General features: G+C 34.1%; 1 protein-coding gene across 2 annotated transcripts in view; it reads right to left on the bottom strand.

Moving 5' to 3' along the window:
• Window positions 1-11479: 11479 nt before the first annotated feature.
• The window catches only part of LOC118189222 (alkaline phosphatase, tissue-nonspecific isozyme-like), a 237469-nt gene continuing 225921 nt past the window's right edge, over window positions 11480-23027 (bottom strand). For both annotated transcript variants that reach the window (XM_085827457.1, XM_085827456.1), the window contains exon 8: window positions 11480-17273. In XM_085827457.1, coding sequence (XP_085683583.1) covers window positions 16960-17273 — 314 coding nt within the window. In that variant the 3' untranslated portion in view covers window positions 11480-16959. The remainder of the gene's footprint in view (window positions 17274-23027) is intronic.

Genomic DNA, 23027 nt, shown 5'->3' with positions numbered 1-23027 from the left:
CTCAGTCTTGAGTAAGCTGTAGAATAAATATAAGGATGAACGGTGCGTCTTTTTGGCGCAATTGTAAATGTGTCATAATAGATCCATTCTGTCGACGCCTCCTTTTGTTGGATTATAAATTTCTATCATATAGGCAAATTTGCTAAATCTGTTTTATCCTCATGTATATGCATTTTGGGAAGTATTATGACTGCTTTCCTGTTCCATTTTAGTGCGCAATATGATAGAAGTAAGCTGTTCACTATATGGAAACATAGCAGAATTGAACCGTCTTCCTTTGGTCTCTAAAAATGAAATGGATATTTCCTTTTTTTTTAAGAAAAGTACCGACGATTGTAATCTTTTTATCCAAAAGACTCCTTGCAGTATCTATCGATGTGAACCTATTATTCCGTTGTTAAATTTCTGTTGGTTCCATGGTTGGGAGAAACTAATTCCTCGCAATAGTATTGTACAACTGAAACATTTTCTGGGGTGAACCCTTTTTGTCTGTATATTTTTCAGCATCGAAAACATAAAAGTTTTAGCACTTAACTATTTTTATCCCATATTTATCTGGTTTATATGAAATATACATTTTAAAAAAGACATCATTCCCTGAAACCGCTAATTGTTTGTCGATGGTTGTGTACTCGAAAGGTGCATAAAACGTTTTCATTGCATTGATCAGCGCTCGAACACATCTCGCAGAGGATCTAATGTGCCATCAGTTGTTCTTTGAGTTCTGGTATCGTTATCATCAAATCGAAGATAACTGACTAAAATCCTAAATCGTGCTTTATATATTATTGTCTGAAATGCAATCCCCCGGGGGTTGACTCGCGCGAACGCCTAGAAAGTACTGGTTAGGATCTGTACCTAGGCAGTCTCAACCACGAGGGCATATAATTTGACTTCACAGGACTAGAATTCGGGTATTGTACTCAGGTTGGTTCAGGCTTGGCAGGGACCGTACTGGTACTGTCGTGTCTGTTCCTTCGGCTGTGGTGGAGCTATATCGGAGATCGTCGACCGAGTCCCCGGAGGTTTGGCCATATTCAGTTTTCGTGGCGGGACTGACAGAGTGGACAGAGCACCTTTAAACAATGAAATTTTTGCGGATGGAGTGGTGTCCAAAGGCAAGGGGACAGAGTTTTTATCATAGCAACGTTTTAGTTCTGCCTAATGCTTTGTAAAAGCCGGGCGGGGACTGTGGGGGTTTCGCCCTCGAGGATGAGGTCTCAAGGACCATAGATATCTAAACTCTGTATGGGTCCCCTAGAATATGGACCTGGTTAGGAGGTCTATGGTCTGGTGTGTCTGTCTGAAATACAACACGTCAAATACCCTACTCAAGTGGGAATGGAATTCAAAAGATTCCTAATCAACCATCAACACACCTACAAAAGCATCAAACTAATTATAGACAAGCTACAACAACAAGGTAGAAAACTATGGCACTCATAAGAACAAACTGACGCAATGATGAATGCTGAGCAATCTAAGTGCCACCACACAGCTGTCCAAAGAATCATGACTGTTTGCTCACCTCCATTGAAGAATGACTCCCAATCTACTGCTTCACCAGTTAACTATCCATGTAGACAATCTCAAGTACTCACTTGATTCAAATATGATATTCAACAGAGAGTGCTACTATCTTAAGTCATCACTATTTATGTGAGTGATCGTTATCAATTGCCAATGACTTCAAACTGCCAAAACGCAGTTCCAGTACTCTAAACTCTGACGCTCAGGTATATGAACTATGAACTTTACATTATTATCTGATGCTCAGAACACAAAGTGCTTTCCATACTGCCGCACACATTGAACTCTATGCACAATGAACTCTTGTGAAATGTATGCACAATCACACAACGACACCACCAACACAAAAATAAAATAGCATTATAACTCACATCACACCCATCTTCCCAAATGCTAAGGTATTCCTCCAAGCATACAAACAAATGTCAGACTGCAACACCTAATTAATTGTAGCATGTTATCTGAACCTTGATTCCTGTATACAAATATACCTGTACCTCACCTATCCACACTCCAATTTATCTGTATGTGTGTTCTTATCTAAATAACTTGTTACTGTAATGTAATTTATTATGTCAACACCGTAATGTAATGACCTGAAGTGTTATTTATTAAATATAAAGACAAAAGTGAAATCTTTTGTCTTTATATTTAATAAATGGCAGAAAGGGTTAGTGCAGTGGGACAATATCATTTTTTATCTATGACGATGTTGTGGTCCCCCCTGCACTTTTTCCTGTCCTGTCTAAAATACATGTATTATATTAGCCTTGTCAAATATTTCTTTAGTGCATATCCCCCTCATTTTGAAGACGCCAGCACAGGTCACAGGTGACAGAGGACGGGGACGCCTGGTGTTTAACATAGGTAAGCAGGTGTGTGTCCCACGCCCTCCCCTATCTAGGAACAACAACTCCCTGGGCCCCGTGAGGCTGCCTCAGGAGTTTATAATACAGATGTAAAGATAAATACATGGCCAAATAGAGGCTGAGGATAATTGTTTGACAATGATTACGTGACAATAGCTTTGTGGGTGTGAATGGCCGTTGGAATAACACAGATACATAAAAATATACAAAACATATACAAGAACCCACAAAACAATCCCATAAATCAAAATCGTAAAAAAAACCTTGTATTTAGCGTAACTGTAATGAAACACTCAATCGATTTCGAGGGCAGCTAAAGGTCCCTCCTCATCAGGAGAAAGAAATATCTAGGAAGAAGAAAATACACTTACACTTACACTTACGCAAAATACAAGGTTGTTTTTACGATTTTGATTGTCACATTAGCGTGTTTCTCTTCTAGTCTAATCCCATAAATGCTTGCATTTCTATGCAATTAATTTTGGTAGTATAAGAAGGTTTATTATCTTTTCATGTACACAGCGGAAAAAAAGGGGTGGGGGTCAGTTCTATATCTCTCGTTCTACTGGGCCGATTGACAAAATTCAACTTGCGTTTTTCATGTCTCGAAAGCGCGGTTTAGAATATGTACTAGATTTATATATAGCACTGTTTTCATGTAGGTATTTCGACACAAAATCGGATTTTTCTGAAATGAAATGCCAAATTTTTCCATATTTCCATTCTGCGACTCAAATTATGCCAAACTGCATATTTTGTAAAAATCCCAGGAGCAGTTTTTTAAAAATTAGATCTCAATATATCAGCTTCTCAATGTAATTGAATTTGATATATACTAATTGATACCTCCTTTTTTTATTAAACGTACTTGATTGCTTCTTCCAGAATTCAAAATTTAGGCTTAATCCAAATATAATTCGCACATTTTTTTATTATTTATTTTAAAAATTTGTATTTTTAAATATTTTATAGAAATTTTTCGAAAAAAAATTGTTTTGCAACCTATAAAATTTTTAACACCATCTTAAAGTAGATGTATTTCTAAGCATATCTACAAAAAATTAGAGTTTTTTATTGAAAATTTCCTCAGATATATGTGAGTTTACATTTTGGCGCGTTTTGAAATTTGGCGTATTTAATATAAGTGATAATAACGAAAATGTGATTTACGCACTTTGTTAAAATTATTTGAAAGAATGAACGATGGACCTTTTTTCCTCTTGTGCATCAATGAAAAATAAGGAAAGTAAGTAGGATACTATAAATTGAGAATTCCGCCAAGAGAATATTTCTTGGCGAAAACTGAAGAAAATCCGCCAAGATAAATTTTTCCGTAAATTTCTCACCAAAAATTACAAAATTTAATATCTAGGCGTAATTTGAATCGTAGAATCGAAACATGGAAAAAAAAATTGATATGTTATTTCAGAATTTGGTGTCAAAGTACCTATGTTAGAGCAATGCTACATATAAATCTAAAATCTAATGTATACCTTAAGTCGCAATTTCGAGACATGAAAATCACGATTTTGAATTTCGTCAGTCAGCCCAGTAGAACGGGAGATACAGAACTGCGCCATTTTTTTTTTCGCAGTGTACCTTCGATATCATTCTTTCACCAGCCTCTTTGCATATTTTGATCTTTGAGCATTAATTTCCTTATTGCTGTGTTCATCATGATACAAAATTTTATGTAATGAAACCTAACTTACAAACATCTAACACTGATTTTATTTGTATTGCTCCCTTTTTGTTGCTGGCAAATGCATACTGAAATTTTTTTGTGCAGTGCGGTGTTGCATACCGTTTAGAAAAACCACCTAAAGCCATTTTGTTTCCTTCTTAGTAACTTCTGCTAACATTATTTTAGAAGGGTTCAAATATTCTAGATTTTCTGAGGGTGGTCAGAATTTAATAAATAAATCGGAAATCAGAATTTAATAGCAAAAAGAAATTCTGATCATGGATCTGGCAGAAAGAATATAGAGCATCTGCTTCACCTGCACAAACAACATCATACTTCGCAAATTATTGCGAATTATAATGCTTGAGTAATTTTGCAGCGTATAAGGAAAGAGATTAATTTTTCTTATTTTCGAAGCACAGAGCTGACACGCTTTTGAATTCGTCCATTGTAATTGTATTTGATTACCCCTATTTTCTAAATTATTATTATTATCTCAAAACCTTACAGTGACTCACACAGGACTCAGAATGTAATTTTAAACATTCAGTTTGCGCTTTTAGTTAACAGAGACTTCCAGTTCCGAAGACCACTTTCTGCGGCTGAAATGGTCTCTTTCTTTTCTTCCTACTTCGCAAAATTGTCAGTAACTTATCTTAAAGTTGACGGACATAAAAGCAGATAAATTTAGAAAAGCTTGTAGTGACATTACGTATGTTTTGGAAACAGGAGAAGTGAAAAATGAGCAACGTCTTCCCCGGGAACCCAGCCACGGACCTCTGAAATACGCGCCCAGCGTGCTTATCACTACACTACGAAGGCATGCTAAGAAGGCGGGAGAAATGCCTTATATATTCCCCCTTCTAAATGGCGACTTGGCTTTTAGAAGACCTAATCGCCAAATCCTGGGGGGTGGAGAATCATCATACACCACCCTTTTAATTCGGGCGCCACTGTACAGACATTAGGTATTTTTTGGAGGAGGAGAAATGAAAAATGAGAAACGCCCTCGCCGGGAATCGAGCCACGAACCTCTGGAATACGCGCCCAGTGTGCAGACAACCACACTACGAAGGCATGTTAAGAAGGCGGAAGAAATACTTTATACACTCCCCCTTTTAAAGGGCGACTTGGGTTCTAACGGACCTAGTCGCCAAATCATCGGTCTGGAGAATCATCATCTACCACCCTTTTAGTTCGGGCGCTACTTAGAAGCTTTTTTGCTTTACTGGAAGCAGGAAAAGTGAAAAATGAGCAACGCCTTCGCCGGGATCGAACCACGGACCTCTGGAATACGCGCCCAGCGTGCAGACCTCTACACCACAAAGGCATGCTAAGAACGCGGGAGAAATATCTTATACAATACAATGACTCAAAATGTAATTTTGAACATTAAATTTGCTGTTTTAGTTAATTTTACAAACAAGAGATTTCTTGTTTTTGAAGACGGCTTTCTATGGCTGAAATGTTCGCTTTCGGTTCTACCTACTTCGTAAAATTGTCGATAACTCCACTTACAGTTGACACAGATAAATTTCGAAAAGCTAAATATATGGTTTGCCATCTAAAGCATGTGATATACAGTGGTGCCTCGCATAAAGAAGGCCTCGCACAGCGAACGCTGCACACAACGAACTTCATTTCATGATTCATACAATGAACTTCGTTTCACACTTATACACGACTTATACAGAAGGCCTGGGAAGAAGTGTCACAAAGGACTCTCATTTCTGCTTGGAAGATGCTTGTGCCTTCGTGGACCCAGGAAGAAGCAGTAGTTGATGACACAGAAGTAGTGAAGGACATCATCACAGTGGCCCAAAGGTTGGAATTAGAGGTAGAGGAGCTTATTGAGGAACACGAAGAAGAGCTGACAACTGACGAGCTCCAAACACTTCTGGTCCAGCAACAGGACAATGCTCAAAGGGAAGCGTCATCTGATAACGAGGAGCAACAATCAAACAATCAACCAATCCCAAATGCTGACATCAAGAACATCCTGGTCAAATGGAAAGCAGTTCAGGAGTTTATCAATGCCCACTATCCGGATTCAGCTGAAGCAAACAGGATCAACGATCTTTACTCCGATACTCTTGTCCGTTATTTCCGGAAGATGTTGGAGAAAAGAGAAAAACAAACGACTTTGGACAGGTTTTTCATGAAACCATCGGCCAAAAAGCAGAAAATGGATGAAGATGTGCAAGATTCGGTAGACTCTACTTAGTCTGTCTTAAAATTAAAAAAATGTGTGTTTTTTTTTAATTATGTTTTTAGATGTATCTAAATAAAAATAATAACAAAAAATTTATCTTTTTTTATGTCATCTTAGCATATTTTATGCTACAGAACGAATTATTTTTTTTAACATGTATTATTATGGGAAAACGCGTTTCACATAACGAACTTTTCGCATAACAAACTTGCTCCTGGAACGAATTAAGTTCGTTGTGTGAGGCACTACTGTATCACCAAAGTTGGCCATTTTAACGCCACCAAAGTACCCTGAAGTCCATAAAATGAATCCCACAGAAATGGTTAGCGCAGAGGACAGTTTTCCTTCAAAAATAATTCGCAACAATCCCCCACTTTATTAAAACAACATTATAAATTATATGCCATATAAGTTCGAGTTCATCCTCAGTTTCTATACTATTCCTTTCTACAGAGAAACTGCTGCTCCCAAATTTTAGGCCTCGATTGCATAATTACGATGCAGTGTGTTTCGTGATAAGTAACACTAATATGCGAAATAGTAATCATCATTAAATATCTATTACCGAAATATATTTTATTTGTTGAAGCTTTAATGACATACCAATGGAGTAGTAATGTACTGAAGCTGATAGAGAGTCAATGCACCAGCTGTGACAGAAAAGAAAATGTTTTGACAATATTCTTGTATTTTATCTGTGTTTCTACCTGCCCATATTTTGATATCGATGGGAATTTACAAAATGCTCAATTTCTGAAAATGTACTATTTCAAAACACCATTTGTAAAAAGTGTATAATTAACAAACTCATTTTCTTTCTTTTCTCATTGGTTAAACAATAGCGTTAATTTGTTGATAGCAACACTGAACGAACTCCGGTATAAGTTGCTCGTATTTAAGTAATAAAGCATGACACGGTGGTATTTTACTATTTACCAGTAATCACCATCATTTTACCTGATATTTATAAGAAATATAATATTTGACTTTGTAAAAAGTACTAATTAAAAAAAACTGAAATTATGAATTTTATGACATATATGTGGAATATGATGTATATTATTAAAGGTATTAATCGTCCAGAATGAAATTGAATTTGAATGAAATTTTATTTTAATTAATGTGTAGGGATCTATATTTATTTTAAATAACCAATTTTATTTAATTTGTTATTCTCTCCTATAAGCTTTCACTCCTCTAATTGTCGATGCCGGGATATTTAAATTTGTTAGCGCGCGTGAAGGAATGCAAATTCTAGCTTGAACAAAAAGTTTAAAACCGAGGTTCAGTAGAAAAGTTACAGAGAGAGAGTTAGGCTATTGCCGTCACCTCTGTTGCGTAAGCGACTGCTCCCAGAGTTATTGCTGGTTCGCGTGGCTTAAAGAAACAGTGGACGTTCAAATACTTTTTTTTAATTATTGTCATAGAACTATGAAATTTTGCATGCATGTATATTTTACTATAATTATATCAAATATCTTTGAAAAAAAAATTCTGGATCATTGCAATTTAATTTTTTTTTCAAATTTCTTTTGAATTTTTAAAATTTTTTTCAAAATGCTCCATGCGACTTAATTTTTTTCTGTTTCTTGTTATTTTTGTTTTATTTTTATTAAAAATGCATTGCAAACACAACTTGGTATCAATTAGTGAATTGCATATAAAATGTTAGTTTTTAATTAATATTTCTTTCACATATACCTGAATTTTGGGCAAAATTTCCCACTTTAATTGGACTTTTATCCTCTTAATGAATTCGCTTTCAAAAATGCATACCAATTTTTGTTATATGCATAAATGGGAATCTAAATTACAAATTACAGTCATTTTGAACATAAAATAAAGTGCATGGAGCATTTTGAAGATGTAATAATCGCGAAAATTTCATTATGAGAAAAATACATTTTAAGAATATTTTTACCCTTACCTATTTACATCTTAACATGTCCTAATATATGATTTTAGTTAATATAAAATATTTTAACATTATTTTACGTATGCATAAATAATGGTTTTAGTAATAAAATCGTAGAATGGTAAGAAATACTAAATAATATTTTAGAAATTTTCTCGAACACTTTCAGTAAATTCACACAAATACTTTTTTTTAAAACTAAGAATCACTTTAAAAACGTCCTGCACCATATGTTTCCTCTTCCGCATTTACATTTTCATTATGTATACCTACCTACCTTACATAATTTTTTTGGTAATTCTTTTCTTGTATCCAGTCGAACCCTCTTTTTGCTTCGATGTATGCGACATTTATCTTGCCTCTGTCCAATAGATATTGAACATGAATATATCTTTATGTTCCATATCTAAAGTATTAAAACACTCAAAATTGAAGTCACTAATTGCTGTGATAACAGCTATTTCGAGTCTGTTTTCAATAAAAATGTTTCCTTTGGGCAGTTCTTCCAAATGTCGCTATGTGAACTCTCGTTAGTGTTTTGTATTTTTTCAGATATGGATCTTGCTAAAAGCTGATTACTGGCTAGTCATTGATACACTGGAAATAGTTTGGATAAAGCATTTACTGTTGATTTGTTTTTCATGAATGAGATTTAGGTTTCTTATAAAAAAAAAAAAAAAAAAGAAGAAGAAGAAGACATCTGTTGGGTATTTATAATGTCTGCGTAACTTACACATTTATATCTTACTAACAGTAAAAATAGTGTCGCAGAAATTAAAATAATGTTTCTCAAATGTTTGTTAACCTTTTTATTGACATTTAAATGTCCCTTTAAATCTCACAAAAAAAAAAAAAAAAAAAAAAAAAAAAAAAAAAAAAAAACGTTAACAAGCGTATTCCAACGCTTATAACTTCTTTAAAAATAATTTTACATAAAAGCGGTTTTTTGTAGACGATAGAGTTAAAACCGACGAATATTATCATGTGAAATTTTTATTTCCCAATTTTTTGTCGATTTTTACTAAAATCATCGTCCACTGTCCCCTTAACTGCATTTACTTGCTGTTACTAGTTTTCGATGGGGGTTTAAGAAAGAGGAATTATCTGAGCACTATAAATTAGCTCTACTACTGGTACATATCTTCAAATCTTTAGTTAATTCTTTGATTTCAGTTACCGCCCAAGCAGAGGCGTAGTTTGTTAGCGTCATTGTTAAATTTTTAAAGAGTGTAATAAAGGGTACTTTTAACCCTTCTTTTTTCTGCGCAGTAAGTACTCTTGCAGTTCTCACACAGGAGTTAATCAAGTGAACTCTACAAATGTATTGAGCTGTTTTTTAAGTATGTATTGAGCTGTTATTTCCGTTTCTTTTCTTTTCTTTTTTTTTTTTTCCCGAACAGAGGGCTTAATTTCATTCTTTCACAGCCAACTTAACATTTAAGTCGCATAGTCATTATATATTTTGATAGCTGAAAGCTTGTTTGTAAAAAAGTTCGAAGGATTCTACGCAGTAGTTTTTGGCCGGTGCCCTTTCAAATTTGGAAATTAAAAAGCAGTATTGTTTGGTATATTTTATTTTTTTACTGCTGGAAAGGTAAAAATGCTGTTCAAACAAGAAAAAAATTATCCGATGTGTATGGAGAAGAGATATTGACAGAACGCTAGCACCAAAACCGGTTTGCAAAATTTCGATCCGGCAATTTTGATCTTGAAGATGCACCACGTTCTAGAAGGAAGGTCAGTTAGAGGTGATGGAGAGCTTAAGAACACGAGGAATCCATCTGTCGAGCTCTGAGATTAAACATAGGCTTCTCAAATGATCATAAGCGCAGAGTCGTAGCTAGGGTTTTCAGCGCCCAGGGACAACTGAAGATTTCGCGCCCCTACTGCTTGCCAAGGATGGAAAACATTTAATTCTAAAATGCCGTAACTTCAGTTTGGCGCCCCTTGGATTCTGCGCCCGGGGAGCGTAATGGCAGACCGCACATTGAGTTGAACAGTGTTAAGCGAATTTCGCTTACTGCGCATGCTTGATGGTGTACCTTTGGCGCGGGGAGAAATATTGGCGACTAAGCAACCCTACGTTAGCTTATTCGTGATCTCCATGGCTGTCTAGTGTGTTCGAGTGATGTTTAAAATTGCAATGTTGTGGAACTTTGCTTATTATTTATTTTAACGTCCATGCCGATTGCACTTGCTTATTTTTCTAATATATGTTTCATTTTAATTTGTCAATAACAGTGCATTTAATATTTGTTAACATATGTTCGTAATAATTCGTTATTTAAATGTAATTTGTTTACATGTTACAATTCAGTATTTGTAAACTGGAGTATCTCGCTTAGTTTGTTAGCGTATATTCGCGCTTTTATTTTCTCATTTCAAAGAATTTAATAACTAGCATTAAAGAATTGTAAAATTTCTTCAGTGTTATTTGCAAGCACTTCTTATATTCCTCAGTGTTTCTTTATGTATGTACGAATGGAACGTATGGTAAATCCTGAATTGTTTTTATTGCTTAAAAGTACTATAATGAATACATTTTCAACTAATATATCCTAAATTTCAGTCTTTTTCTGAACGAAAATTTGTACAGTTCCAAAGGAATGTGCAGAATTTCATAAGTATTATATTTTACATTTTGAATGTAAACACTGCTTCACATTACTTCGCAATAATTTCAGCTTTCTAGTCGTTTGAGTAGTATAGTAAAAAATAGTATTTTAACACAGTAATTAATTTACATTTACATTATACTCTACGAAGATTTAAACGCCAGATTTGTTTACAATTAGATGGCGATACATCTACCATATACCATATTTATCTTCTTTTCAAATCGCGCCAACATAGTAATTACGCCAAATTGTTTTCTGGGCATGCGCAGTATGCGACATTCGTTTAACACTGTTCAACTCAATGTGCGGTCTGCCATTACGCGCCCGGGGACAGATTCCCCCTCTAGCTACGCCCCTGCATGAGCGGTCGAATTCTATAAATTTAATCTCTGGGCAATCTCACGAGTTGTTATTCGCAGGTTTGCATCAATTAATGCCTTTACTGTGTCTTCATCAGCTTCAACTGGCTTTTCAGAACTTGGTGCATCTTGAAGATCAAAATTATTCCTAAAACGAACATACGTAAATAGAAGCCCAAAACATGCTTCCTCACGAGGTATCATATTTGGACACAGCGGCGTTTCAAAATTAAGGCCTCTTACAGCTGCTCAGTATGTCATCTTTCTCCATTAAAACTATTTTGTACAAGAAAACAATCGAATAAGATATGCTTTATTGCGCTAAAAAAGGTATCAAATAATGAAAAACTTCACAAAAAGTCACTTTACATGAACAAGTGAAACAAGTAATTATAATTACAAAAATACGAAACACGTTCAAGTTAAACAATTTAGAATTAAAACAAATAATACACATGGATGAATAAATATGTATTTAAACAAAAAGAAGAACTATACACAAACATAACAGAATAATGTAATACTAAATTTTGAAAATGTATATTTTGCAGTAAGCTATTCAAAACCCTCTAGTTTTAAAAATATTGTGTGTTCTGTAACAGAAAATCTTGGATACATATCGTTCTTCCGAAAAACATCGATGTCATTTAAAAGATACATATAAGCAGTTCTACTATTACTGTGAATTCATAAGAAATTTCACTAGTCAATGTTTCTTGAAAAAATATTAAGAAATCAAAGACTATATGATTGTGAAAGAGGAATGTATAGAGACATTAGAGAAGTATAAAAATTCATATGAATTTTAATAGACATTATTTTAGAGAAACTCTCGAAAAATCTACACATGACAGGAAAAACTGTTATATGTTTTTTAAAAAAAATATCCTGTCTCATATTAAATGGCACAAACATTCAACCAGGAAAACTACCACCGTTTAAAGTAATTGTAAAAGACGTAAATAAATAAATAAATAAATAAACACCTTTATGATATGATTTAAAAAAGTCATTCTAAGACAAATACCTCTTTAATCTTTACATTCTTTAATCAACTCAACCATACGCAAAACCTCAAAAATAAAAAATAAAATTTGGATTCCACTTGCGTAATTAAATGTAAAAGATTTTGAACAGTTTACTGCACAATCAAAGAAAATCTACTAATCTTTTACGCTAAGTACATTGTCATTAAATATGCATTTCTGTGCGTTAAAATTCGATCATAAATCCCACATTTCTGTAATAATATTATGCAAACATATATGCGGAATAAGTATATAAAACTAAACGTGCAGAAATAAAAATAAAGACAATACGTATTATCATCTTTCCTTATTTCAAAATAAAGATTTTATAAACTAAGAAAGGGTCACCTTTCTGTATATCTCACGTGGTAATTTAAGTACACATTTCTCCCTTTAGGAATAAGGAAATAATGTGATAATGATGATGTAAGATGAGTTAAGTTTTTATGTTTTTCGTAACTCTGCAAGGAAGTTAAATCGCTTAACTAATACTACGCAATTCCTAGGAAATAAATTTCATAAAATATGATAGTTAGCAAAAAAAAAAATTTTTTATTGAAATGCCTGAATTCTGCAGAATTTAGATTTTCGGATCTGTATATATATTAAGGAACAACCGATTTCTGTTCTCATAACACAACTAAGTACAGTAAACCCACGTTAATACGAATCTCAGGGAACCAAAAAATCAAGTCTTCGGGTTTAAAAAAAAAAATTGGGTTAACTAGGGTCTCAATATTATTTTCGGAATAATTTTTTTTACATATTAACCATTTACAGTACATAGTTACGTAAGTACTATAAGGTATATTTTAATTTAATAGTAGTTATTTTAATTTTGAAAACCTTTCCTATCAATTCTTGTTTCCACTTATAACTCCTTACCAGAATGAGTTTTATAATCACGTTGAATGCAAATGAGTTAGAAGAAGAAATTTAAGGAAGGTTCAACTAACTGCGATAGAGAGTGCTCTGCCTTCTTAAGTCATTCTTGAAGCTGTCACGCTCGGCCGTATTATACGTGTCTTTTGATATTCGCCGGCTAGTTTAAATTAAGGACCAACTACGTTAGATACTTGTGTTTAGCTTCGGCTAAGTCTCGTTGAGTTAATTATAGTTTAGTTTCTTATTTCTTATTCTGAGTTAAAGCCAAAGTACAGGCTTCCTGTAATCCCGAGAAGGGGCAGAGTGTTATTCTTATTTGATTCAATAAAAGGGTAATTTAACCCTTCTCGAGTCTACGTCTTAGTTGTTCTAAACTCAGCGACTAGTCGCTACGTAGTTCACGAGGTTCCTTAGCATTCATCTTAGGACAATAGGAGTTAGGAACCCTACAGTACTACAGTATATTATGTATGCCGCCATAAAAGCACTACAGTGCTGTATTAATTACTGTACTGTGAACTGAGAAAATGCGTTCGCAGGTCATCAACTTCACAGCCAGTGGTACTCATGGCTTCCGTAAAAATAAGAGTCAGTTCTGATGTTGCAGCAAAATGTTCTGCAGTGTCCAAGGCGTGTAACATTTCCTAGCTAATGGGCGGAATGACACTGTCATCCCCAATTTTCTTCTGATGACATTTCTTGCACTTCAGATACAACTGAAGATCAGATTTTGACTGAAGCATTGCACGGCAACGTCGTCATCTACTACAAACTCTACATCATCGACGTAATGATCGCGCTTGTCGAGGAGTTTACTCATCCTGGGCTATGTTTTAAAGAACACAGTGCATTCTGTGAGGTTTTCGACTGCACGGGACGAAAAATTTCTAAACGCAGTCCTAGCAAAGAAACGACAAGAAAAAAAATTTGAAAAACTTTGAAAAGTTAGAGTTAAATGCAATCTAACGACGCAACAGACAAAGAAGCAGTTTGTAATTCTTGCTAACCGAAATTGCGTTGACCGAAAAAACTTCCTCTGGAACATCACTGCCGGAACCGAAATTTTGTTCCCGTTAACCGAATGTTCGCTTTAACCCAGTTCGTTTTAAGGGGGTTTACTGTATTTTCATTTTCCAAAAAATTGCTCAAAATAGTAAAACAAGAGAAGTTTTAATTACTTCCTAAACAAAAGATTAATAACAAGTTAAATAATATTATGTCCATAAGAGGGTTCTGGTACAATATTTTATTTGAAAGCTTTTCCTACTGAAATTCTGACTATTAAGGATTGATAAAGCTTTTATTTTTTTTTTTCTCAGCTACACACAGAAAATTCTCTTCTTAAAAGCTTCACAGACTTTCGCTGTCGTTCCTTTGTTCCCCCCCCCCCCTCTTATTAGTTGTAAAACTCCTCAGATTCTGCATAAGTTGAACTTTCAGGATATTTTCTCTAACGTTAATAAAATATTTTGTAGTTCAGTTCTTAATTATTTCATACTTTAATTCTTTGAGAATCTGTAAAATTCCTAGTGGGTTGAGAGTAACATACATTGAACTAAGTTGAGAAAATTTTAAAGTTTTACATCAGAGAACATGAATCCTAGATCCGAAAACGAAAAATAACTAAATCATAAATAATTAATCATTGCTGTTCTTTAATATTAGTTCCTCTCAAATTATTCAAGTAGCATCTTAAAATGGTGAATTATATTCCTTGAAAAACTACATTTACCAAAATCCATTAACTTTAGCTAAAAATGTTACTGTCAGTCAAAATTCTTCCAAAGCTTTTGAAATTTTTTAGCTCCTAATTGTAGCCTTTTTGATTTTTGATTTATACAGTGAAATTACTCCTTCCTTTTTAAATTTACATTACGTAATTAAACGATATATTTTCGGCTTACAACACAGAATAATTTTGCTTCTTGAAAAATCAAAAATCCTATACGGATAAAACCTTCTTTCTCTATATAATACAGAGGTTGTTCGCACATTTTTTAGACGATTTTGGTAAGCGGTAATAAAAAATCATTTGCTGCAAAAGAAATAATTGCAATTGTACTATGTTTTTAAAAGTCAAAATGATCGTCTGTGGCTTGAAAGTTTGGTTTTTATTCAAAATGGCGAATTTAACAAAGCAGTGGTTCGAAGGCTACATTGACGCTCTTTCGGAAGAGAAATATGCATATTCCGTTATCCAAAAACGATGTGAGAGTTATGGTTTTGTGATATCTAAAGCGTCGATAGGTAATATTATCAACAAGAAAGGAAAAAAAACGTCGAATTGGAGCCTCAAGCGGGACAAAAATTCCAAACAAGTATCGAAGGAAAAAACGGACATTTTCAACTATTGCAAAGGTACGTTGTTTAATGTTAAAAGAAAATCCCCCTAGCCAAAGGACAGTTGTAAAATCATTAAAATGCTCGGTGTCCACTGTAAACAAAATGATAAACGTTGATTTAAATCTTGAGAAAGCGAAAACCGCAATGTGCATCGTCTTCTTCCGAAGCATATCGCTCAATGCAGGACAAGCTGCAGAATTCTGTTTGAGAAACACTTATCCAAAGAAAAATGGAAAATAATTGTCACAATAGATGAAGCATGGGTGAAAAATATTAAAAACATAGTACAATTGCAATTATTTCTTTTGCAGCAACGATTTAAATGATTGTGACAAAAAAAGAGCCGTTTATTATCATAAAAGGGGAGAAAAAAAATTTAAGTACATGGTTCAAAGAATCGAAAGAAAGTTTTTCAACGGGATTCATGATTGTTGCTGGTTTTTTTTATAATGGCAAGTGAAAAATAAAGAGAGTGCAAAAAAAAATATCAAGATTAACTACAAATACTATCAGGAACATATGTTATCGCCAATTTTTCTGAATGAAATACCATCGCTTTATCCACAGTGCCATCCATCTGTGAGACTCCATCAGGACAAAACTAGCAGTCACACATCAAAATCCACTGTAAATTTCCTAAAAGAAATGGAACAAAAAACTGGTATCAAGGCCATACCCTTCACTGATATCCCTACTCAATCTCCCGATGTGTCAGCTATGGAATTTTGTGCTTTCGGACTTTTAAAAACTGCATTATCCAAACGTTGTCCCCAAACCCTAACAGGACTCTGGAAAGCTGTTCGGGAGGAATGGGATAGAATACCTCTTCTACCACTTCAAAAGGCATTATTATCCTGGAAATTGCGATGTCGAAAGATAGTTCAGAATAAGGGATGTCAAATAGAACATTTAAAGCGCAAGAATTTTACGTAATTTAGTTTCGTGAATACAATATACATCGTCTAAAAAAAGTGTGAACAGCCTCTGTAGTAACCTTTCCTTAATTTTAAACGTAACCATTCATATTTATTAAATAGTAATTCCACAAGCGAAGGATTTAAAAATTTTAAACCAAAACAACAAGGAATGTTTGCTATCAAAATTACGGTATTTGAAGCCAAGAAATATTACACCAATGGAAAACCGTTAAGGTTTACATAGTTATAGACAACTGCAGTTAATTTTGCTTGGTACCAATTGCTTTGATTCTAAGCAAAATTCTAAAAACTGCAAGCTAGTGAAATCTGTACAGCACCTAAGAAAGCTTTATTATAATGTTTGCAATCTATTTTTAAATTTCGAAAGTTTGAAAACCCCGTTATTAAACTTTGTAAATACTCTAAACATATTTTCTTTCTAATGAAGAAAGAATTTTAACTTTTTCTTCTGTGATTAACAGCAAAATGAAAAACATGCAAAAAATATTAAATATTAAATTGCTTTGAATGTAGACAAGGAATGTACTAATTATGAGAAATCCACGTTTAAGTACTATTTAAAAATATAAACCAGAACGTCATTGTAGGGAAAAAATGTTCCTCCTAAGAAGGAACTGAAAAGTAATGAGTGCAATTAAAATCCACGATGGCTTTCGTTGTAATCCGCCATTTTCATCGCTCGTAAGAGGAAGCCTCTCTCCTATCCTTTGACAATGCTGCTTGTTCCTGCCAATGCAAGAAGCATAAGCCATCACGTGAGGAATGTAGTTTTGTTCCACAACACCGCGGAACAGGTGGGCCATGGGACCTGTAGCGTAAATAGGAACATCTTCCCCTCCGTGGGTTTCGTCTGACAAAGGAACTAATGCGTCTTGAAAAAAGTTCTTGGAACCTATCAGAGAAACGAGAATGTTCTGTAAATTGTAATTATATAAAAAAATACACTTCTACCCCTTCAAAATCTGACAACAACTATGTCTAAACAATCTGACAACAACTATGTCTAAACAATTAAAGTTTTCATAATATAGTTATGAAATTAAAAGTCTTTTTAATGCTATAAGAGACGAAATAGTTTGTAAGGATTATGTTAATTTTATTAAGAGTTAAATTTTAAGTTACTTTCCTGTCAAATTCTTAACTTCAAATTACTACTTCCGGCCAGAACGTAGTTTTGGAATCTTGCTGAATATTTAATGAGGAGGAGCGGTATTTAAACCACGAAGTTACTTACAGAGGCAGAGAGAATCAGAGTTTCTGATTTACGCGCGTCTGCCTTTTTGGCCACTCTCTCTCTTCAAAGCTGTTATTACGCTCGGCCGTACTCAGGCCCTTGCTAAGCTTCGTAGTTAAATAAGTTAAGGGGCCAACTCGATTTGAATATTATTAGCTTCGGCTATATTTCTTTAGTTAATCTTAGTTTTAGTTTAATTTTTAGTCTTTTAAGTTCAAGCCGAAGTGCGGGCTTTGTTTGTACACTCCCAGGCGGAGTTTTGTTAAATCTTATTGAAATAATAAGGGGTTAGTTACCCTTCTATCTTGTTGTTTCTTGTCACCGAACTCAAGCGATTATTCGCTTATCAGTTCTTAGATTCTTTACTTCCAACATTAACTTAGAATTACAAAGTGAGGAACTCCACAAGTTATAAAATTCAATTACGATTAATATTAATTAAAATGATTTTCCTTCCCATTTAACAGAAAATGAATGAAATGTAACTTACAATATTATTTTTAAAATTGATTCATAATTTGAAAAATTGAGGAAAGCTTTTTACATCCTTGTTACAAAGTAACGGAAGTACTTTAATCGCGAAAATCTTCAGGCATCATATTTCAACAAAAATATCCCTTTCGACCTCTATCGAATGGAATTTGGCGATATTTTTGTGTGACTTTTCTACTTAAGGACAGAATAAAGGACTCTTTTTCCCAAAACGTTGTAAAAAGAATTTCAAATGGATTCAGATAAGATTTTTTCGTGACGTCTGCACATACGTACGTATGTATGTATATATCTCGCATAACTCAAAAACGGTAGCCTCAGAACGTTGACATTTTGTATATAGAACTGCTACAATATGTACTTGTGCACCTTCCTTTTTTGGTGCAATCGGTGGCGCCAAAAGTATATAAATATATAACATATACACCCATTCTGTTACTCGGCTCCGTGACCTCATTTTCTTATTCTTATATGTTGGTAAATTGTGTATTTGTTGCTTTAAAAATGATCGCAGTACTTCCCTGCAAACCTGAAGGAAATCCACATGCTGCCATCTATGGGTGATTCCGTAAGTAGGCGCAGAAATGGAATTTAGGGTTAGCTGCTGGTATCTGTGGCGCCTTCCAAGAATAGCTCCTTATATACATCTGCTGGATGCACGGTTCCGCTGCGCTGGAGATCGCGCTATTAATTTCAATCATTTACATATTTAGACTCCAAATTTTAATCATTTACATATTTGGTCGAAACATTTATGCATACGAAATTCCAAAGCAATCGGATGATTCCTTCTTGGTGCGTCGACTTTTTTTGTTGTAGAGTGTATTTTCGGATAATCATAAAAGAACCTTATTGAATCGTGAAATAAAACACGATTACATCCTAGAATATTACGCCTAATTCTTTATTCCATCCAACTTCAATTAGAGTACGCTTTAGCGACTTTTAGAATTGATTAGAAATTTAAAATAAAGAAAAAAAAAAAAAAAAAAAATAATAATAATAATAATAATTCAATCCAGAATGATGAGGAAATATTTAATTGAAGCTTTTTGAGCTATGATTGTTTGTAATTTCACGAAAAACGTGACTATGAGAGGCCTTTTTCATCATTTTCGGTTACTTACGTGAGCAAGTCACGACTACACTACGCATGAGGGATTCATCCCAAATATTGCCTAACAAAATCTTCATTTAACTTAAGGACTTCTATCAAAGGATAAACATATTCACGATCTTCTGGCTCAGTTCTCGACATCTTTCCTTGCGGAATCCGCCACGAAAAAGAGCGGATGAAAAGACGTTATCTTAACGCAGCGCAAATATTAGATTCAGATGATAAAATATGATTATAAGATTCCATGTCTCGAAAAACACTGTTACGATTAAAGAATGCTGATGGGTAGCGCAGGATTTAATTTCTAGAATTACAAGGGCGGAGGTCTAAGTAGGCCATTACAAACGATGGACAAAAATAAATAAATAAAATAATAACTAGTAGAACAATAAATATGGAGTGATTTAAATTAAGTTCTGGTTGAGCTGTAGCGACATTACGTTATTTTGAAGTAGCACTACATGAAAAATGAGCAATGCCTCGTCGGGACTATTAGAAATAACTATTAGAAAGATAAAGTAAAAGAATATTTAACATTGCTTGTAGAGTTATTAGGTTATTTTGAAGCAAGAGACATGACAAATGAGAATTGCCCTCGCCGGGACTGGAACCTTGGACATCTCGAATACCCGCCCAGGAAGGCATACTGGCGTTACACCACGAAGGCATACTGGAAGGATGGAGAAAATATCTTACATACTCCCCCTTTTAAAGGGAGACTGGGGATTAGGGAACTCATTCTCCAAATCCTGGTGGTGACGAATTATTGTCCCCCACCTTTTAGTTCGGGTGCCAGTGGGGAGTCATTAGGTTATTTTTAAGCAAGAGTACATGAAAAATGAGCAATTCCTTCGCCGGGACTCGAACCTTGTGCTTCTCGAATACGCGCCGAGCGTGCTACCGTTATGCCACGAAGGCATGCTGGAGGGAGGGAGAACATACTTTATAAAACAATAAATAATGACCTATTAAACTTATATTAAAAATTAAATAAAATAATAAAAAAATAAATTAATGATAATGATAAAAATTTATCGTTACAGAATAAACAGAACAAAATATCGGTTACAGAACAAATATCGGTTGATACAACAGTTTCTTCTATCAACAGTTCTATGCAGTTCCGGTGGGCTCCAGTTGAATTATAATTTGAAGTTGAAAGTTTCACTTCTTATTTCGTTATTTTAGAAAGAGAAATATATATATATATATATATATATATATATTTCTCTCTCTCTATATATATATATGTAATAATAAAATTCCATAGTCAAGAATACACTTAAAATTCTAACTGTATGTTCTTTTCATTTTTAATGGCGACGTTCTCTTATCTGAAAGTACGTGGAATTAAATCCACAGCCCCGTAGTCAAGTTGTTTTTCCCGCCTTTTCTACACGTACAGTTATAGAATGTTCTGGAAATATTTAAAGCGAACTGGATTGGCTGACGAGGCTGACGTCATTTTCTTGGAAGCTCCGCCTTTCCAGAGGCTAAAAAAGGACTCGCAAAAGAATATCGGGGCTTTTTCTTAAATGTCACGATGCAGTAAACTTCATACAAAAAGTTATTAGTAATTCTTTTTATTCACTCCGGATATCTGATTTTGTAATTGCTATTTCTCCTGAATAATAATAAATGGATCCTGTTTTTTTTAAAACTTATCGTCTGATAATTTAAGCTACAAATAAAGCTGGTATATCACATATATATATATAAATGTATGGCAAAAAAGAGCAATGGCGCTCAAATAACTTTCAAGTCAATGAAACAGAATAAAAATAAAAATAAAATAAATAAATAAATAAATAAATAAATAAAAAGCTAGCTTTCCCGTAAAAATTTTGTATCTAGGATTTCGAAACTTTTACTTATTTTTTTCTATTTGCGGATTCGAGACATGAAGAAAGTCAATTTAAAATAATTGCAGAAAGCAATATATCCTTTCCTCCCGAGATATTAGAAACTACTGACAAAGAGATTTATTTTGCACTGCGACTAAGATGAATGAACTATAATCTTCTAAAATTAATCTTCTGCGCATTCATCCATTAAATCCGCGATGAGGATGACTGTCGTGAAACAAATATATTTTGTTTTAAAAATTACAGAACTGAATTACGTATGTTAGTACACTCCATATATTGTAAAATAAGGAAATCTGGCTGTTTTATTTATAAAGTCTTCCAAATGGACGTAAGAGTAAGAATACAAAATCGTTTTCAATACGCTCTTCAATAGCAAGGTTCTCTTAATGTTCCTTTTACATTCTCTGAACATAATGCTTAAAAATAAGAAAAAATAAACAGTTTTTACCTTAGTGCTTGAGGTTATGTTGGGAATTGAATCGAAGTTGCCTGTTTCAGAACAAGGTAAGCGCATTTTGTGAAGATCTGCCGTTCCGTGACACACTTTAGGTGAACTTTTATGGTTTGTTTTTTGTTTATTATGCGAACGTGCTACCAGCATCAGTATATAAAGTATTTCCTCACTCTTTTACAGCATGCCTTCGTGGCGTAATGGTAGCACACTCGGCGCGGATTAGAAAGGTCCGGATTCGAGTCCCGGCGATTGCATTGCAGATTTCTTCGATTTCCTTGTTACGAAAATTTCCAAAATGACTCTGCAGTGGCGCCCGAACTAAAATACAAATGTGGTGGAAGATGATTGTATCCAGGATATGTGGAAGATGATTGATGAGCAGGATTTGGCGATTTATAGAAAATCCTCAGTCGCCCTTTAAGAAGGAGAGTATATAAGTTGCGCTGCCAATGAACACCGAGCGATTTAATTCACAAGAAATCATCACCCGTTATCATCATAGCTCAGATTATATAAGTATTTTTCCCCTCCTTTCTGCATGTCTTCGTGGTGTAACGGTAAGCACACTCGATGTGTATTTGAGAGGTCCAGGTTCAAGTCACAGCGAGGGCATTGCTCGTTTTTCACTTTTACAGCATCAAAATAACCTAATGACTCTACAAGTATTTAACGCGCGCGAGACGCGAAACTTTTGCTTTATATTTGCACCCTAAATTTGGACGACAAATTGGAAATTCTGATGAGTGATAATCAAAGCAATATAAATCACCATAAATTAAGCAACATAAATCTACACAAATCAAAAAAGGAAGCAACATAATGGAACATAACTATGAAACTATAGACATAACTATGGAAGCAAAATAATGTAATATAACTATAGAACTATGCGCATAACTATGGAAGCAACATAATGGAACATAACTATGAAAAGCAACATAAATCAATTAATTCATACGAATAATCGTAAAGCTAGATCATTATTTAATAAATAGGGCCCATAGCCACCTACTTTGAACAACTTATATAAACATAAAAAGAGTTTGGATAATCTTCCGTCAGTCAAACTGTAGTCACCAAATATTATCATCATGTAGGAGTATTATATTTACAGAAACTAAATAATGAAGAATCTGCATGAATGGATGAATGTTTCTTGCACTGTGAAAAAACAACGGTACCTAGAGCCATCCCATTTTGAATAACGTAGTCCTCCTCCAACCGAATATTAAATTTCCAATTTGTTTTATTATCTATTTCAAATTTTGTAATACTTTAACGAGTTTTTGGTTAACAAACTCAACGATTTCAAAGCGAGCAATGGCAACACTGTACGGAAAAAAAAAAAAATACTTTCAGGAGCACGGGCCTGTCTATCGTAAATTTTAAAGTTATGCTGTTTTTAGCATTCGAAATGGATAGTTTTGTTCAAAATCTGCACTAATCTGAGATTCATTGTCTGTCTAAATTAGCATTTCACG

The sequence above is a fragment of the Stegodyphus dumicola genome, chromosome 12 (assembly GCF_044657685.1).
Source record: "Stegodyphus dumicola isolate Sdum_Otavi_A_Nest chromosome 12, ASM4465768v1".
Taxonomy (NCBI): Eukaryota; Metazoa; Arthropoda; class Arachnida; order Araneae; family Eresidae; genus Stegodyphus; species Stegodyphus dumicola.
This window is presented reverse-complemented; position numbering and strand designations above follow the sequence as displayed.